This window comes from Schistocerca piceifrons, chromosome 2, assembly GCF_021461385.2.
Source record: "Schistocerca piceifrons isolate TAMUIC-IGC-003096 chromosome 2, iqSchPice1.1, whole genome shotgun sequence".
Classification (NCBI taxonomy): domain Eukaryota; kingdom Metazoa; phylum Arthropoda; class Insecta; order Orthoptera; family Acrididae; genus Schistocerca; species Schistocerca piceifrons.
In genome coordinates this window covers 69,161,700-69,178,397 of record NC_060139.1, presented here as the reverse complement: position 1 = coordinate 69,178,397, position 16,698 = coordinate 69,161,700, and the positions used below count along the sequence as shown (strand labels likewise).

At 44.7% G+C, this 16,698-nt stretch overlaps 1 protein-coding gene across 1 annotated transcript in view; it reads right to left on the bottom strand.

Moving 5' to 3' along the window:
• Positions 1-9,851: 9,851 nt before the first annotated feature.
• LOC124772857 (chitin deacetylase 1) overlaps positions 9,852-16,698 on the bottom strand; it is a 69,025-nt gene continuing 62,178 nt past the window's right edge. Inside the window, exons 6-7 of the mRNA XM_047249355.1 lie at positions 13,285-13,700; positions 9,852-10,901 (exon numbers count right to left, since the gene is read on the bottom strand). Of these exons, the coding sequence (XP_047105311.1) occupies positions 10,489-10,901; positions 13,285-13,700 (829 nt within the window). The 3' untranslated portion in view covers positions 9,852-10,488. The remainder of the gene's footprint in view (positions 10,902-13,284; positions 13,701-16,698) is intronic.

Here is a 16,698-nt window from a genome sequence, read left to right as displayed (position 1 = left end):
AGAGAGAGAGAGAGAGAGAGAGAGAGAGAGAGAGAGAGAGAGAATGAAACATTCCACGTTTCACTGCATTGTGTGCATTGGGACTGATGGTCATCACTTTGAACGGTCGCTATAAGGTGTAAAATGTTTTTATTGAGCGTAAGAAGTTTACATATGAGCCCGCATCTCGTGGTCGTGCGGTAGCGTTCTCGCTTCCCACGCCCGGGTTCCCGGGTTCGATTCCCGGCGGGGTCAGGGATTTTCTCTGCCTCGTGATGGCTGGGTGTTGTGTGATGTCCTTAGGTTAGTTAGGTTTAAGAATGAAACTTCCTGGCAGATTAAAACTGTGTGCCCGACCGAGACTCGAACTCGGGACCTTTGCCTTTCGCGGGCAAGTGCTCTACCAACTGAGCTACCGAAGCACGACTCACGCCCGGTACTCACAGCTTTACTTCTGCCAGTACCTCGTCTCCTACCTTCCAAACTTTACAGAAGCTCTCCTGCGAACCTTGCAGAACTAGCACTCCTGAAAGAACGGATATAGCGGGGACACGGCTTGGTCACGGCCTGGGGGATGTTTCCAGAATGAGATTTTCACTCTGCAGCGGAGTGTGCGCTGATATGAAACTTCCTGGCAGATTAAAACTGTGTGCCCGACCGAGACTCGAACTCGTGACCTTTGCCTTTCTCGGGCAAGTGCTCTACCAACTGAGCTACCGAAGCACGACTCACGCCCGGTACCGACAGCTTTACTTCTGCCAGTATCTCGTCTCCTACCTTCCAAACTTTACAGAAGTTCTCCTGCGAACCTTCGCAGGAGAACTTCTGTAAAGTTTGGAAGGTAGTTCTGCAACGTTCGCAGGAGAACTTTTGTAAAGTTTGGAAGGTAGGAGACGAGATACTGGCAGAAGTAAAGCTGTCGGTACCGCGCCTGAGTCGTGCTTCGGTAGCTCAGTTGGTAGAGCACTTGCCCGCAAAAGGCAAAGGTCCCGAATTCGAGTCTCGGTCGGGCACACAGTTTTAATCTGCCAGGAAGTTTCGTATCAGCGCACACTCCACTGCAGAGTGAAAATCTCATTCTAGGTTTAAGTAGTTCTAAGTTCTAGGGAACTGATGACCATAGATGTTCAGTCCCATAGTGCTCAGAGCCATTTTTTGAGTTTACATATGCCAGTAAATAACTAATTATCAATTTGAGACGATTGGATTCCAGTCTCAAATTATGCAATTTTGGATCCTCTATTTTCTGTAAAATTTTGTTCTTAAAGACTTGGGACACCATGCGTTTTTATCGTAATCAGACCACAGTCTTTACCTAACTTTTGTATTTTCAATAGACGCAAGATGATTGGTAGCGTCCTGAGTCTTCCACGTACGAACATCCGTGATGAACCCAGGTTTTGTTCCAGCCTGCGCAGGACTTCTTCAGCGGAATTAAACCTTAGCTGCCTAAAAAAAATGTTGTTTTCAAACTATGTTTTACATTAACGTTTTACAGCTCTAGACGTTGCTCCTTGCCCCAGGTGTTTCAGACATGTTTAAGGGTGCCAGTGTTCCTTGCACCAGGTGTTATACACGTGTGAGGAAGAGCTGTCCTTCAGATACCTGTGTGCGTCGGAAATGTTAACAGCATTCGACTGAGCGAGGTGGTTGGCACACGGGACTCGCATTGGGGAGGACGACTTTGCCAACCCGCGTCCGGTCATCCTGATATATATTTTCCGTGACTTCCCTACATCGCTTCAGGCAAATGACGGGATGATTCCTTTGAAACTGCACGGCCGATTTTCTTCTCCGTCCTTCCATAATCCGATGGGACCGATGACTTGGCTGGTTGGTCTTCTCTCCCAAACCAACCAATCAACGGCATTCGCTAGCTCTTGTGATGTTTGCAGTGAAATAATGCTTGTCAGTGTTCTTAGCGACACTTTTCTCCGCGGCAGCTAAGCGATATGCTGAAAGGCCAAGACTAACAGATAAACATAGCTCCACATCCATTTTAGTGTAAGCGTAGATTTAGGCACCAAAGTTAGCACATTTGTTGCACTTACGCGAAAACTTTCGCTGCAAAAGTTGTAGCATTGCATTATTCTAATTAATAGCTACCAAATATAATGTAAAAGTAGATGGGGCTACTAAAAACAAATTTAATTCAAAAACTCAGTAGATAAAAAAAAGTTACGCCCATTAATCAAGTATCAACGTATTCAGCCCTTTGCTTAGTAAGATTTGGTGTCACGAGGCAAAATGTTGCATGCGCATACTGTTCCAAATCTTTGAACACGGTACATTCACAGGTCACCGTTATTGTGACGCTGTATTAGTTCCCCATGTGTGTCTTTCCAGGGTGCATTCGGCCCTGTCTTCATTTTTATTGATAGCAATGGGTGACCGCATCCAACAGCGCAAGAGGAGGAGCACTTGGAACAAAACAATATTCGCCGGGTGGACTGGCCTGCTCTTAGGCCCCCCTCTGCCCCCGACTTAAATTCCATCCAGCACAGAGGGGGTGCGTTGGAGAGAGGTATTCTGTTCTCCCATATGCACCAACAACCATCCAGTAGTTATCATCAGCGCTGGTGGTAAAATGGAACCCTACTGCTCTTTACAAGCCTCGTGACCAATGTGGGAACACGTTGCGGAGTATGCATTGCATTCAAGGTTATCTCACACCCTACTAAGATCCATGTTCCGCCTTTTGTAGTATCCAGCGAACATCATGAGTCGCGGTGGCTTCAATGTAATAATTGTCTTCGAAGAAAAGTGTTTTTCTGTTCGCCTCATTGTGCAATTCATTTCAATTACCTTCAGCCCTATACTGTAGTAGTACTTTCTATGTATGTTACAAGTTTCATCGAGTAATATTACTTGGAAGTGACACATAATGCGAACGTTACTTCCGTTCTTAAGTTTCGCATACCGTTGTATAACGGTAGTTTTAAACTGATGCTACTGTATTAACAACAAAAACAGATACCTCGTGACGTAACCCCAAATGGCATTAACTTTTCCATGGGGAATAACACCACAGACGCGGCTGATGAGCTTTTGGCATATTGATTGCTGGGATCATTCGATTGAGATAAAGTTCATTGGCAGTGGCTTGAAATGGCGGGACCATGCTAGTCAGCCTCATGTCAAACCATATAAACAGGCCGGAGAAGAAACGGTATTTCGTGTGCTGTAAGGTATGTTGGAACATTGCAGATGACATTTCATAGATCGTTGTCCCGACAGAAAGAGCGTTCAAGAGAGTGTTGAAGGAAGTGTGTCACTTTACTCTTGCTGCTTTTCACACGTAGCGATTGCTACTATAATAGTCGCGATTGCGTTTAGGATCTGAATTGTGTCTAATTTTTAGACTCGTCGACTTTGACTCCCTAAAATGTATCACGTTATTTATTTACTTATGTAGCAGACAGTTTAGAGGATAAAGTAGATCATATTTCATAACTTAGTTTGTCAGTTTTGGGGGATGCTGCGTAACAGATGTCTGGATATATTTAACAACACTCATCTACACACTATAACCGTGAAGAACGATCACTACACTTCGTCTTGCACACGCAGGTGATACGTATTCGTACTTCTTGAAAGAGTTGTTTAAAACTGTTCACTGGAGATACTGTTGTTTATCTCGTAATGGTGTTGCAATAAATGTTTCGAAATCAGCTTTAACATGGAGAAGGTCGAAAGTTCGAGTAATAGGCGGTTACTGGCCTTAAACACCATACAAACAAGAGCAATATGATGCGACTAAATAGAGGAAAGGTCACGATGCTGTTTGACTACATCAGTACTCAATTACTCCGTGAAGTCAAGTACCTCAAGGCGACCTTTAAGCGAGATTTAAAGTAGAATTAACACACGAAGCCATTAACGGGGAAGACAAATGGCAAATAGGATTTCTACGAGACTTTTAGAGGACGTCAGTTCACCACAAGGCAGATTGCTTACAAAAGTCTCGTGCAATCCACTGTAAGCACAACCCATATATGTAAGGTGGCATTCGTTTATTACTTAAATGTCTCGTAGACAGTGTGTAACGGGTTTATTCATTACTCGCAGCAATATCACACAGCTGGTAAGTCGGATAAAATGAGTACAGTCAGAGATGGCGAAAGAAAGTTTCTATCTCCCCAGCGACGGTGATGGAACAATTTGTCCTCCTCAACGAAAGTAAAAAAGAATAAAATCATAAAAAAACAAAATGGATAAGAAGGCGATAAAATATTCCCGTTGCAAGAGACCTTGAATTGTACATCATAAAATGGTTTACGTCAGTTAATATTATACTTTGAGGTTCACAAATCGTTTTGTCAGGATCGTTACAAAGCTAAATAGGATCTCGATGTTGACAACATGCTGCATCGGAGCAAATGGTTAGGTGATGTACCACCACTAGCAACATACCACGCAGAGTATGTCAAGAAGTCAGTGGTTTCAAATTAAATAAATGTCTGTTGGCGTTAAGTTAAAATTCCGGAAGCCCGTAATAGCAGTACAGCGATTATGACCCGAGGCGATTACATCAAAATTCAGGTGACTTGGTTAACCTAGAGGGCCCGAAACATTTCAGGGTGAAACGTGTGAAGTCAGTAACTGACCACAGTAAAATGCCAAGTGTTGCACAAGTATCACTCGAAAAGCCTGAAAGGGTTTAAGTTGTCTCTGCAAAACCGACCCCAGCGAAACATTTTGAGATTTCGATGGCGATTAGACTATCATGGCCATAAACATGCGAAGTGAAACTGGAATCCATAAATATATATGCCCTTATCTGTTATCCATATCGGCTGGGCTTAGAATCTTGCTCCAGTGTTTGGAGTCCTTATCAAATAGGCATAGCAATAGACATCAAACGAATTCAAAAACGCACTTCTAGGATCGTAAGAGGTCAGTGCAGCTCATAAGAAAGTGTATCAGGAATGCTCAAGGAGCTTAACCGGAAATCGTGCAAGGAAAAATTACGCACTATCGCGAAATTGTGTTGGGTAAGTTTAAAGCACTTATATTTCAGAAAACTATGTGACCGTTCTGGTGCCACCATCGCATACCTGGCGTAGGTAGTGAAAAAGAATAGAAAATTGCTAGTGTTGGTACAAAGTACCCTCTGCTATGAAATGAGTTGCGGAGTATAACTGCAAATGTAGATATAGATTATAACAGATTCTGAGCACTGAATTTAGGCACCAACAATTCTTTGACAGCCAATCATTTAAACCAAACTGTACTACGATTTTCTACAGCACTCTCACACATGCTTCTTAAATAGTTCGAAAATTAATATGAAATGTCCCTCCTTAATAACCTACTACCGATAAAAACCTGGCTCTAGAGAAACGATATAGCCGTTAACAGGAGTAACAAGACCGATGGTAGGGATGCGTGTTACTTGCTCGCGTCCTGTTTTGGGGAAAAGCTCACAGATGATATCTTTTAATTGAATTTTTAATTTAACTTCCGAGAGCTGTAGGCGTGTAGTTCCCAAGTGCCTTTGATGTCTTTATCTCCGTCGAGTTAGGAAAATTTTCTACGTGAAGGATCAAATGGTCAAAGGAAGACCCTATACGATTTTTTAAAAAGAGAAAGGAGTGCCGAGGTATCTAGTATTACGGCAAGAGGACTCGGAACTGCGCCATCAGAGACTGTTCCGTAAACATAAAATTGTCACCAGTTCCATATACTATTCCGAGCATGAATACAGGCGTTATTTATGTGGTGATCAGTTGCTTTTACTCATTATGTCCATATTAATTAATCATGAAAACTATTCATTGTATGTAAAGTACGGTCATTAACGTGCAGGTCAGTTTTGTCAATAGTTTTGATTTGCTTCACCAAATCTACTCACAAGAAATGTACAGCCAGTAGCTTACAGATAAGAAATTCGAATAATCTCATTGCAGGACCAGTCCCTAAATTGCCACCTGACACTACTTCGACCGACAGCAGTGCCAACAATAAGAATTTTCACGTGTATTGCTGTGACCAGGCGAAACCACTTTCGTCCTGGCATAATTGTGCGTTCTTTGATTGTTGTGGGACAAGGCTCAGCAGATTAGAACACATGAAATATAAGTTCACTTTATTACATAACTCATTAAAAGATCTAATTAACTTTGACACGCTTCTTTGCTACGGGACTGTGGTACAATTTACAATTGTCATTGACGAGCGAAGCATCACTCGATGCACTTATTACCAAACAGTTCTCTTGCAGTACAAAACGCAACATTTACGAAAGTACATTTCATCAGAAACTTGAACGCCTCTCGTTGTCCTACACGATGATGATGATGATAACGGATGTAGCTGAGGTCACGAATGGGGCAAAGCTCCTACATGCTCGACACTATATTGACCTCAGTGTGAGGGCGCTGCTATGCTGAGGGAGGTGGGGTTTCCGCAGTACCTTACATTGCTTGGCAGATTGCAGCGAGCCCTCGCTAATGTCTGTAATATCGATTCGCATCGCACAGCGATGTCTGGACGATATTACTTTTATAATACTAACTATTCCAACAAGATTTCAAATCCAGATGGGCCTAATGACATCGGTTCACTGAATCATGTTGCGTAATACGTGAAATCGACACTGAAACAGCGTGTTATTGAAAGTAGATATCACGTGGCCTACCAACTCCAAAAAATTGAAAATAAAATAAAACATTTTGCATAGTATTCATTGTTCTTCCGAATTGCCGGCCGGGGTGGCCGAGCGGTTCTAGGCGCTATAGTCTGGATACCGCGCGACTGCTACGGTCGCAGGTTCGAATCCTGCCTCGGACATGGATGTGTGTGATGTCTTTAGGTTAGTTACGTTTAAGTAGTTCTACGTTCTAGGGGGCTGATGACCTCAGAAGTTAAGTCCCATAGTGCTCAGAGCCATCTTCCGAATTTCGCCACTAACTACTTACAAAAATCGGCAACTAACTAAAAATTGCCAGTTTTTTATACATTGCAGTAAAGTCAACAAAACGAATGAGAACCTCACACATCGAAAATATTGCATAAAAATAGCATAGCACAAAGAGGAAACGCACTTGAAAATGGGAATTATTTTCCGAAACGCGTCGTGTAAAATACGAATAAAAGAAAATCGTTGCTGGCAGCAGGAAAGTTATTTATAAACAAACCCATTATTTTCAGGGTTGCAGATTTTTTTTAAAAATTATAATGGACGAAATCAGATTGCTCTTTCATAACATTAATAATGATTAATTGTCCCATCGCAGCTTTGTACGTTAAAATGCATACTTTTTGTAATACAGTGACGGTAATGTTTTTATTAAATGGAGAGGAGTGACGTAAGTATTTTGATCAAGATGACAAACCTGATATGCGGAAGAGAGCTAGGCGAACAGGAATTTCCGCTCTCCACTCTAGAGTTATAAGTACCGCCTGAGATCTAATGTTGCTGCGTGGATTACGTCATTCACTTATCTAGTGCGAAAGGTGCCAGTATTTCGGCGACTTCTAAAATATGAGACATCTACTGTGCAACTACCAGGGAGCACCAGTGTGTTATTAGGAACCTGAGGAATGCTGAATTGCGGCACGTATCGTTTGACCTTTAGCCGGCAGTGACCTTTCCTTTAAGTTCTGGCATTGTTAAGCTGCTGTTAGAAATTAGGCCCGGCGATGCGTCGACACGCTAAGGTTCACCACGAACGGGCTTTGTTTTCAGCCTTGCGGCAGGCGGAGCTTTCTCCCAGGCGGCTGCAGCGGTGTCGCCGCCTGAAGAACCGGGGCCGAGGTGTTTTCGCTTTGCTGTGTTATTGCGGCGACACCTTATTTTTCCTGCGTCCGCGCCAAGGACGGTCCGCGTCGAGCAACCGACAGCCGCCGAAGGCGATATCCTCGAGCTGCACGCTCGTTTGAAGCAAACAAGCGGTTATGCTACTACAGTGCTTACTGTGCCACTTACGGTGTAAGCTAAGTAGTCATTCAGGACATTATACCCTTGTATAACAGCATCTTATTGCAGCACTTAAATGGACGAAGATCATCGGAGGTCAGCGTCGGGCTCAAAGGCTAAGAAAAGTGAACGTATCGAGTTTAGTCTCCTCAACAACACATTCAAAAAACCCGTGTTTCACGTATATGAAATACATTTCTACTCTCGCGTAACAAATAAAATTTTAAATAGCTTCATACAGAAAAACTTGATAATTTAAATTGATGGTAAGGGAAATGAGCCCACTTCAGTTTTCAAAGCTATATAAGCTGTTAATTTCGTCTCACGTTCTTGCTGATTTCCTCTCTTTAAATCTCCTGTTTTGAAACATTTGTAGCCGGCCGTCGTGGCCGAGCGGTTCTAGGCGCTACAGTCTGGAACCACGCGACCGCTACGGTCGCAGGTTCGAATCCTACCTCGGGCATGGATGTGTGGGATGTCCTTAGGTTAGTTAGTTTTAAGTAGTTCTAAGTTCTACGGGACTGATGATCTCTGAAGTTAGGTCCCATAGTGCTCAGAGCCATTAGAACCATTTTTGAAACATTTGTTTCCGTATTGCGGTTATTTGAGGTTTTTTTTTCTGTTTAAAGTAATCGTCAGCCTGACGTTTAGTCGAATTACAGCACTGCTTTGTTGTTGAAATCGAACGTCGTACGCACATATCTTCCAAAGAACCTGACAATCAGTTCACACAGCTCGGCAGTTCAGCATGGAATTACTTACCAGACACAATACTTACCAGAAAAATTCACAGGACGGAGTAGGATTAATGCTGCCATCAAGTCAGAGATATTCGTTTAATGTACAGAAATGTTATTAATGGACCCCTTTCAAATGAAGTGGCACAACTACTTCAGATATACAAATAAAAAGTAAATGATGTAGAAACTGCTCTTTTTACTTATCTATTGTTAACACACTTTCGCCTTTCAAGGCAAATTGATAGTTCCTGTGGACTTATCGTGCAGCGAAAAGTTTGTGTGTTTTTATTGACATGATATAGGTACATTTTATAGTAATGATAATTTCTCTCCGGCCGCTGGTGGCCACCGGCCAGAGTGGCCGAGCGGTTCTGGGCGCTACAGTCTGGAACCGCGCGCAGGTTCGAATCCTGCCTCGGGCATGGATGTGTGTGATGTCCTTAGGTTAGTTAGGTTTAAGTAGTTCTTAGTCTAGGGAACTAATGACCTGAGATGTTAAGTCCCATAGTGCTCAGAGCCATTTGAATCAAGCCATTTGATAATTTCTCTTCCATATTGTGTGTGTGTGTGTGTGTGTGTGTGTGTGTGTGTGTGTGTGTGTGCCCATTTGAAACGTTGAACCTTATGGTGGTATTTGAGCACGTTTATAGACGGTAAGTGGTCTTAGTGCATGATATTTTGATTTCTTAGGAATCCTGCGCTTCCTTGTTCTTGGCCTTGGTGAAGCTCTACTTTCTTTGCTACACCTCAAGTCGTCGTTCGCCTATTCTGTTCCGGGACTGTGGGTTCGTGATCTCCGCCCAAGCCTGATAGCCTCTCGCGGAACTTGTGCAACATCCTAGTAACCTTTGCAGGCCGATAGCGGTGCGCGATAGGTTAAAAAGGAGCCCGTTACTGGAAGTCACGACGTGACTCAATTCGCGGCACCTCAGAGCGAGGTCACTGTTCTGTTCTGGGCGGCAACACAGCTTCCAACACGGCCTCCTTCTGGGCTCGCAAGGGTGTGGACCCAGTCGCAGAAGGAGAGCGAAGTATTGCAATAATGTGACCTGTTTGGCAAGAGATGTTGTCATATCGGTTCACAATGCATATTTAAGAAAGTAACAGGCGTGTGGGCAGGCTCTTAATCCTACTGTGCACGAGCTAAGCGCTGGGTTACGCGCTGCTCGGTTATGGGAAAGGAAAATAAGAAATTAAAAATGCCAAGCAGATGGTGTAGAAATTAATTTATTCAGTACATACGTCTAAAATACAAGTACATCACGAAAATAATGGAACAATCAGGTAACAACAAACAAATGAGTAGATTACATATTTTCATACATTTTCTTTTGTCCAAAAGTGAGCGATTTATTCTTTTTGCGTATCGTCTGCTCGCACAACTGTGTGATGATAAGCGCAGCAGAATGTTACATTCGGCAAGCGAGATGGCGCTGACCAGTCATCACGATCGCTGTTACGCAATCCACCGTCCCCTGCTCCGACGTGGATTGCGGCCTACCAGAGAGAATGGAGCCAATCACGACCTTTCCGAACGTAAGGAGTGGGCGGGACCACTGTTCATTTTCTCTGTGTCCTTCCCTCGAAAACAAAAACAAAAATACAGGAGGGTATTACTGCTAGTAGTGGACCACGCGCTTATTAGAGTGAACTTCAACTGAGTGAGATGTGAGTTCGCTTCCGCCGAGTACAAGCAGCGAAGGCAGTACACGATGAAGAATGGCGGCGAGAGTCTGCGATTCGCCGGTGGCGCGCCGGACGTGGCGGGGGCAGGAGATGCACGGCGGCGCCAGCGGCCGAGGAACGATGGGCGGCGTCGACGTCGGCGTCGGTGGGGCCGGGCGCGGCCTAGAAGAAGCCGTCGCCGGTGGGGTCGTTGACCCACGGGTAGTTGTTGGGGCAGCGCACGCACGTCTGCAGGTTGATGGTCTCGCCGGGCAGCTCCTTGCTGGTCAGCTTGCACGAGTGCGGCACCCAGCAGGCGGGGCGGCCTTCGACCACGCACTTCTCCCTCCACGGCTCGAAGTTCTTCACCTCTTGGATGGTCCTCGGGTTCTGGATCCACTGGATCACCTGCGTCATCGTCACGAAGTAGACGTCCTTGTGCGACTCCAGGATCTCGTCGATCCAGTAGAGGAACGCGTCCAGGAACTCGGGGTTGTTCTTCAGCCACGCTGCGTGGAAGTACAGGCCGAGGGGCGCCCTGTTCTTGTTGTAGTGGCGGTTGAAGTTGTGGTTCAGGAAGTTGTAGAACTGGTCACCTGCAAGGACGCAAAACGAACATGTATAATACTCAGTTATCCATCACCACTTTAGTTTCTTAGAGTTGCACGTGTGCATAAAATGGGAGCGGGGACGCCAAAAATAGCGCTACACTTGAAACTTCCTGGCAGATTAAAACTGTGTGCCGGACCGAGACTCGAACTCGGGACCTTTGCCTTTCGCGGGCAAGTGCTCTACCATCTGAGCTACCCAAGCACGACTCACGCCCCGTTCTCACAGCTTTACGTCTGCCAGTACCTCGTCTCCTACCTTCCAAACTTTACAGAAGCTCTCCTGCGAACATAGCAGAACTGGCACTCCTGAAAGAAAGGATATTGCGGAGACATGGCTTAGCCACAGCCTGGGGGATGTTTCCAGAATGAGATTTTCACTCCGCAGCGGAGTGTGCGCTGATATGAAACTTTCTGGCAGATTAAAACTGTGTGCCGGACCGAGACTCAAACTCAGGACCTTTGCCTTTCGCAGGCAAGTGCTCTGTCATCTGAGCTACCCAAGCACGACTCACGCCCCGTCCTCACAGCTTTACCTCTTCCAGTACCTCGTCTCCTGTAAAGTTTGGAAGGTAGGAGACGAGGTACTCGGCGAAGTAAAGCTGTGAGGACGGGCCGTGAGTCGTGCTTGGGTAACTCAGATGGTGCACGTGAAAGGCGAAGGTCCCGAGTTCGAGTCTCGGTCTGACACACAGTTTTAATCTGCCAGGAAGTTTCATATCAGCGCACACTCCACTGCAGAGTGAAAATCTCATTCTGGAGCGGTACACTTGTCGTACATCAAATATCCCTTTTGATGTTACTCTCAAATTTTGGATCTGAATTACCGTAGTGTTTGACGGTTTAGGTGGAATTTATGAAGAAATCACAAGTTTACCGTTATAACATCGTTGTGTGTTTTGTAGAAATGGAACTAAGAAAGAGTAAGACAAGGAAACCTAAATGTGAGCGACTTATTACACTATGGTCTGCAAGCGACGGAAGAATTATCATCCGTGAAAGATCAAACTGTCAGTCCATAAAACAGTGGAGAAAATATTTGTCACTGATCTCGGATCTATGACAGAGATTCTAGTATTCAGAAACTATATGGCAGCCTGAAATGACTAGACTAGGTGTCGAAAACCGTAGCTTACATGAAAGGTTGTTTGTTGCGTGTTGATTCATGCAGACAAAACGTCTCGGCACCAGTTGGCATTGAGTAATTTTGGTGCACATAGCGTGAAATCGACACGAATAACAGGTGCGACCTTATGTCACCTTGGGTTTAGTCCCCAGTTGTATAAATACTCTCTCCACGCAGTATATGCGGGTTTTTAAATTGTAATAGCCTGATATTTGGCACTCGTCGTATTACTGATAGTGGAAATGCGTTCTTTGATCTGTTAAAGTACAAACTGCTGTTGTGAATGACATACCTGGAGTCTGGGAATTATCTGAATTGGTCAAAAGAGAAAGAGAGAAAGAGAGAGAGAGAGAGAGGCAGAGAGTTGGTCTTGACTTGTGAGAAAAACCCTGGCACTCTTTGTTTGATTTACGGAAACCATAGCAAACAGAAAAGAGAACAACTCAACTGACACCCCACACGGAGGAGTAGCAGAAGCTGAGTTTAATTTCCCGTCGCCGTAGAAATCATTTGGGTTGGAAGTAATTTTTGATGGTATTGTGGAAAAGCTACCATGGTTAATATTTTAATAAAAAGTTGTCCAGGTGGCAATAACGTACTGTCATTTTTTTTTAAATTTTGAGCAGTTCTTGATAAGGCACTAGTCGGTAGTGCACAGCCACTCGCTCCGGGGACTGGCTGCCTGTGTTGTCTTCGTCATTTCATCACCATCATTCGTGACAGTGGCTAGATTGGACTGTGTAAAAAAATGGACTGTGTAACAACTGGAACTTTGTACAGGCGCTGATGACCACGGAGTTGAGCGCCCCACAAACCAAACATCATCATCATCAACAGCGGCTCACGTCATTAGGAGGCTTCGGTCTGAGAATGGTCTTATAGACCGAAACCAGTTACCAGAATGTAAAATAATTTTTATTTTCGTTAATTGCGATGGAGAATGAGATCAGAAGCACAAGGAGAAGGAAAATCTTTCACCTGAAATGATATAGAACATAACTCATTTACAAAAATTGAACTACATCCGATACCAGTATCAGCATGCTTTTCAGAGCAATGATGAGTCTCCTGAATGTTTTTTGTGTTACGGAAATATGTTGAACTGAATAATAAAGTGCAAGGAGAACCTCTCGATTAAGAAGATCACACGAATCAAACTGGTTGCTGGCAATTTCAGTGTGTGAATATGGTGATAAGCACAAAACGAGCAAAGGAGGCGACAAGAGCCAGGATACGACTGCGCACCTGTGAGGATGTTGGAGCAGGAGTCGACCATAGCGCAGCCGGGCAGGTACTCGTCGAACTGGGGGTCCTCGCGGCGGTCCAGCTCGTTCATGACCATCTCCCAGACGGCGTGGCTGCGCGTCGGGCAGTGCTGCAGGTTGCCGTGGCAGCGGTGCGGCATGCGGAAGTACATGGTGTACGGCCACAGCGGCGGGTTGGAGAGCGGCGCCGTGATGGTCGAGTCGTACAGGAAGGCCTGCTCCTCCATCATGGTGAACTGGTTGTTGCCGCCGACGCGCAGGTAGGGCGCGCGCACGCCCACCACGCTGTTGTCTGTGAGGTTGGCGAACTTCTCGATGATGATGCGGGTGCCCGCCATCTCCTTGGCCCAGTCGTCCACGGTCGCGTTGCTCCAGAACTGCTCGTCGTCGTTGTGCCTGTAGGCCACAGAGAAAGGCGGTCATTCGTGAGGCCCAAAACACTCGTGGTGAACAAGCCGCTCTTGCTGCGAACTGAACTATAAGAGACTAAGATCTGATGAAGACAACATGACCACGTATCACCCACTCATTCCAGAAAACTTGTACAATACTGGCCACTAAAACTGCTACACCACAAAGATGACGTGCTACAGACGCCACATTTAACCGACAGGAAGAAGATGCGGTGATCTGCAAATGATTAGCTTTTCAGAGCACTCACAACAAGGTTGGCGCCGTTGGCGACACCTACAACGTGCTGATAACGAGGAAAGTTTCCAACAGATTTCTCATACACAAACAGCAGTTGACCGGCGTTGGCTGGTCATTTTTTCGGATGAATCCAGGTTCTGTTTACAGCATCATGATGGTCGCATCCGTGTTTGGCGACATCGCGGTTAACGCACATTCGAAGCGTGTATTCGTCATCGCCATACTGACGTATCACCCGGCGTGATGGTACGGGGTGCCATTGGTTACACGTCTCGGTCACCTCTTGTTCGCATTGACGGCACTTTGTACAGTGGACGTTACATTTCAGATGTGTTAGGATCCGTGGCTCTACCCTTCATTCGATCCCTGCGAAACCCTACATTTCAGCAGGATAATGTACGACCGCATGTTGCAGGTCCTGTACGGGCCTTTCTGGATACAGAAAATGTTTGACTGCTGCCCTGGTCAGCACATTCACCAGATCCCTCACCAACTGAAAACGTCCGGTCAATGGTGGCCGAGCAACTGGCTCGTGACAACACGCCAGTCACTACTCTTGATGAACTGTGGTATCGTGTTGAAGCTGTATGGGCATCCAAGCTCTGTTTGACTCAATGCCCAGGCGTACCAAGGCCGTTATTACCGCCAGAGGCGGTTATTCTGGGTACTGATTTCTCAGGATCTATGCACCCAAATTACGTGAAAATGTAATCACATGTCAGTTTTAGTATAATATGTTTGTCCTATGAATACCCATTTATCATCTGCATTTCTTCTTGGTGTAGCAATGTAATGGCCAGTAGTGTAAAAACTAAGGTATCGTATAACATGGCAAAAACGCGGAGAGAGAATTTTTGAGCTGACTGTTGCTAGATTACAGCTAGCGAACGTTTTCAATGTTCTTATATTTTCGCTTTCTTCCCTGCTCTGAATCTGAAACATAAGAAAAGCTCAAAGGGAATTTCTATACTCGGCTGGAGAACAAGGCCCAGAGAATGCGAGATGAGCCGCGGTGGTCCATGGCGTTTCTCGCCGTTTTCCGCTGTTGGTGTCTTGGACTGCAATGAATCCTGCTCTCCCTTTATGTCGTGAGTGTGAATAACCACTCTCTCCAGAGCCTCAGCATCCAACATATATTCCTTAATCTAACCCGTGCTGCAGAAGACGTTTCTACCATCAAATATCTTTTCTTACATCCCGATTTCGAATTACAGTCAATCTTATATTACTGTTGTTGTTGTGGTCTTCAGTCCAGAGACTGGTTTGATGCAGCTCTCCATGCTACTCTATCCTGTGCAAGCTTCTTCATCTTCTTAAATTACTAAAAAGTCCAAATTCTCCGGGACGACGGGATGGTCCGGGCAATAACAGTTTCTATCGACTTAATTACGACACCTGATTGTAGAGAGTCGTGACTCAATATTGGAGTAGACTTCATAACTGATTGTAGCTACTCGCTGCCGAATCTGCCGAAACTATTGCTTCTAACGATTCATCCCAAACAAAAATAACGATATTTCCTCAGTAAAAAAATATATTCCGCTTTTTCTTACCATTGGTCACAACGCCTGCGAAACATAGGTAAAACCTGAACTCTTTTCTTTCGACTATTCCAAAAAAAAGCTTTCTAATGCCTGTGTAGTGGAGAAATCGAATGAGAACGGTTTTTGGAGTAGATTTTATGAATAACATACCTGCATAATGGTTTGTTTTGACATAACACACTTGGAACTCTTGTGCGTTGGCGTCTAGAGATCATAACACAAAATTTTGGAACCTCGGTGTTTACAAGTTCTTTTAGGACACCACAACAGCCCTAATTTTAACTAAAAAGCTAAAATTTAGCTTTCTGTTGCAACCAATATGTTCAGTTACGTCATTACATATTCTCTGCTATCAACTGAAGGTTCTCTTCGGTCTGCCATACGATGTAGTTATTTGGGACATGATTTCTCACTCGAACGAGGCCATAACGTATTATGGATCTGTTAGGCAGTGGGACCTCTACGTAATCTCAGAACTGTGTCGCATGGTGGTTTGTACTTGTTTTCCTTTACGTACAACGATAATTGCACTAGTTATCTCGAACGGCAAGGAGATAATGGGTTGCCACTGAATGCCCTTAGTGAGTTGCAAAGCGACCGCTAATGCATGGATCTCTGTTGAAATCCTTTAACAACCTCAGATTTCACCCGTATCGTGTTTTCCCAGGTGACGTTGACATTTTGTTGCTGGAAAATTTCAGTGCAATTTAAAGCGAGAATTGTGAACGTCGGGTTCCTGCTGCACGACTTTGCTTCGGAGACATAAATATAAATCTCGCAGTTTTCAGGGGCATGACTAACCAGTTGGGTAGCTTTCACTCGAGCCGACTCGAAATTTTGATTAAAGGGTATCCCAACTCCACCTCTTTATATGCGCACTGAAACAAGTCAGGGGAGACTGATAATGGTTAACTGTGCGAGATCAGCTTGACGATGCCGCTGGAAGTAGTACACTGAATAGAGATAGAAGCTTTTCGAAGTTTTGATGAACAAGCGACTCAGAGCTTTTACTCGTCTCCCATAGTAGTATAGGTTGCAAATATTACGTCTTGTGAGACATTTTCTTTCGATTCATTGATTTCAAGACAGCGATGAATATCGGCTGGCACACAAAGCAATCTGAGAAATACTAAACAAGACAGTTCATCGAAATCTTGTGTTAGATGGTACCGCACAACCTCCTGCCTTAAAACCACACA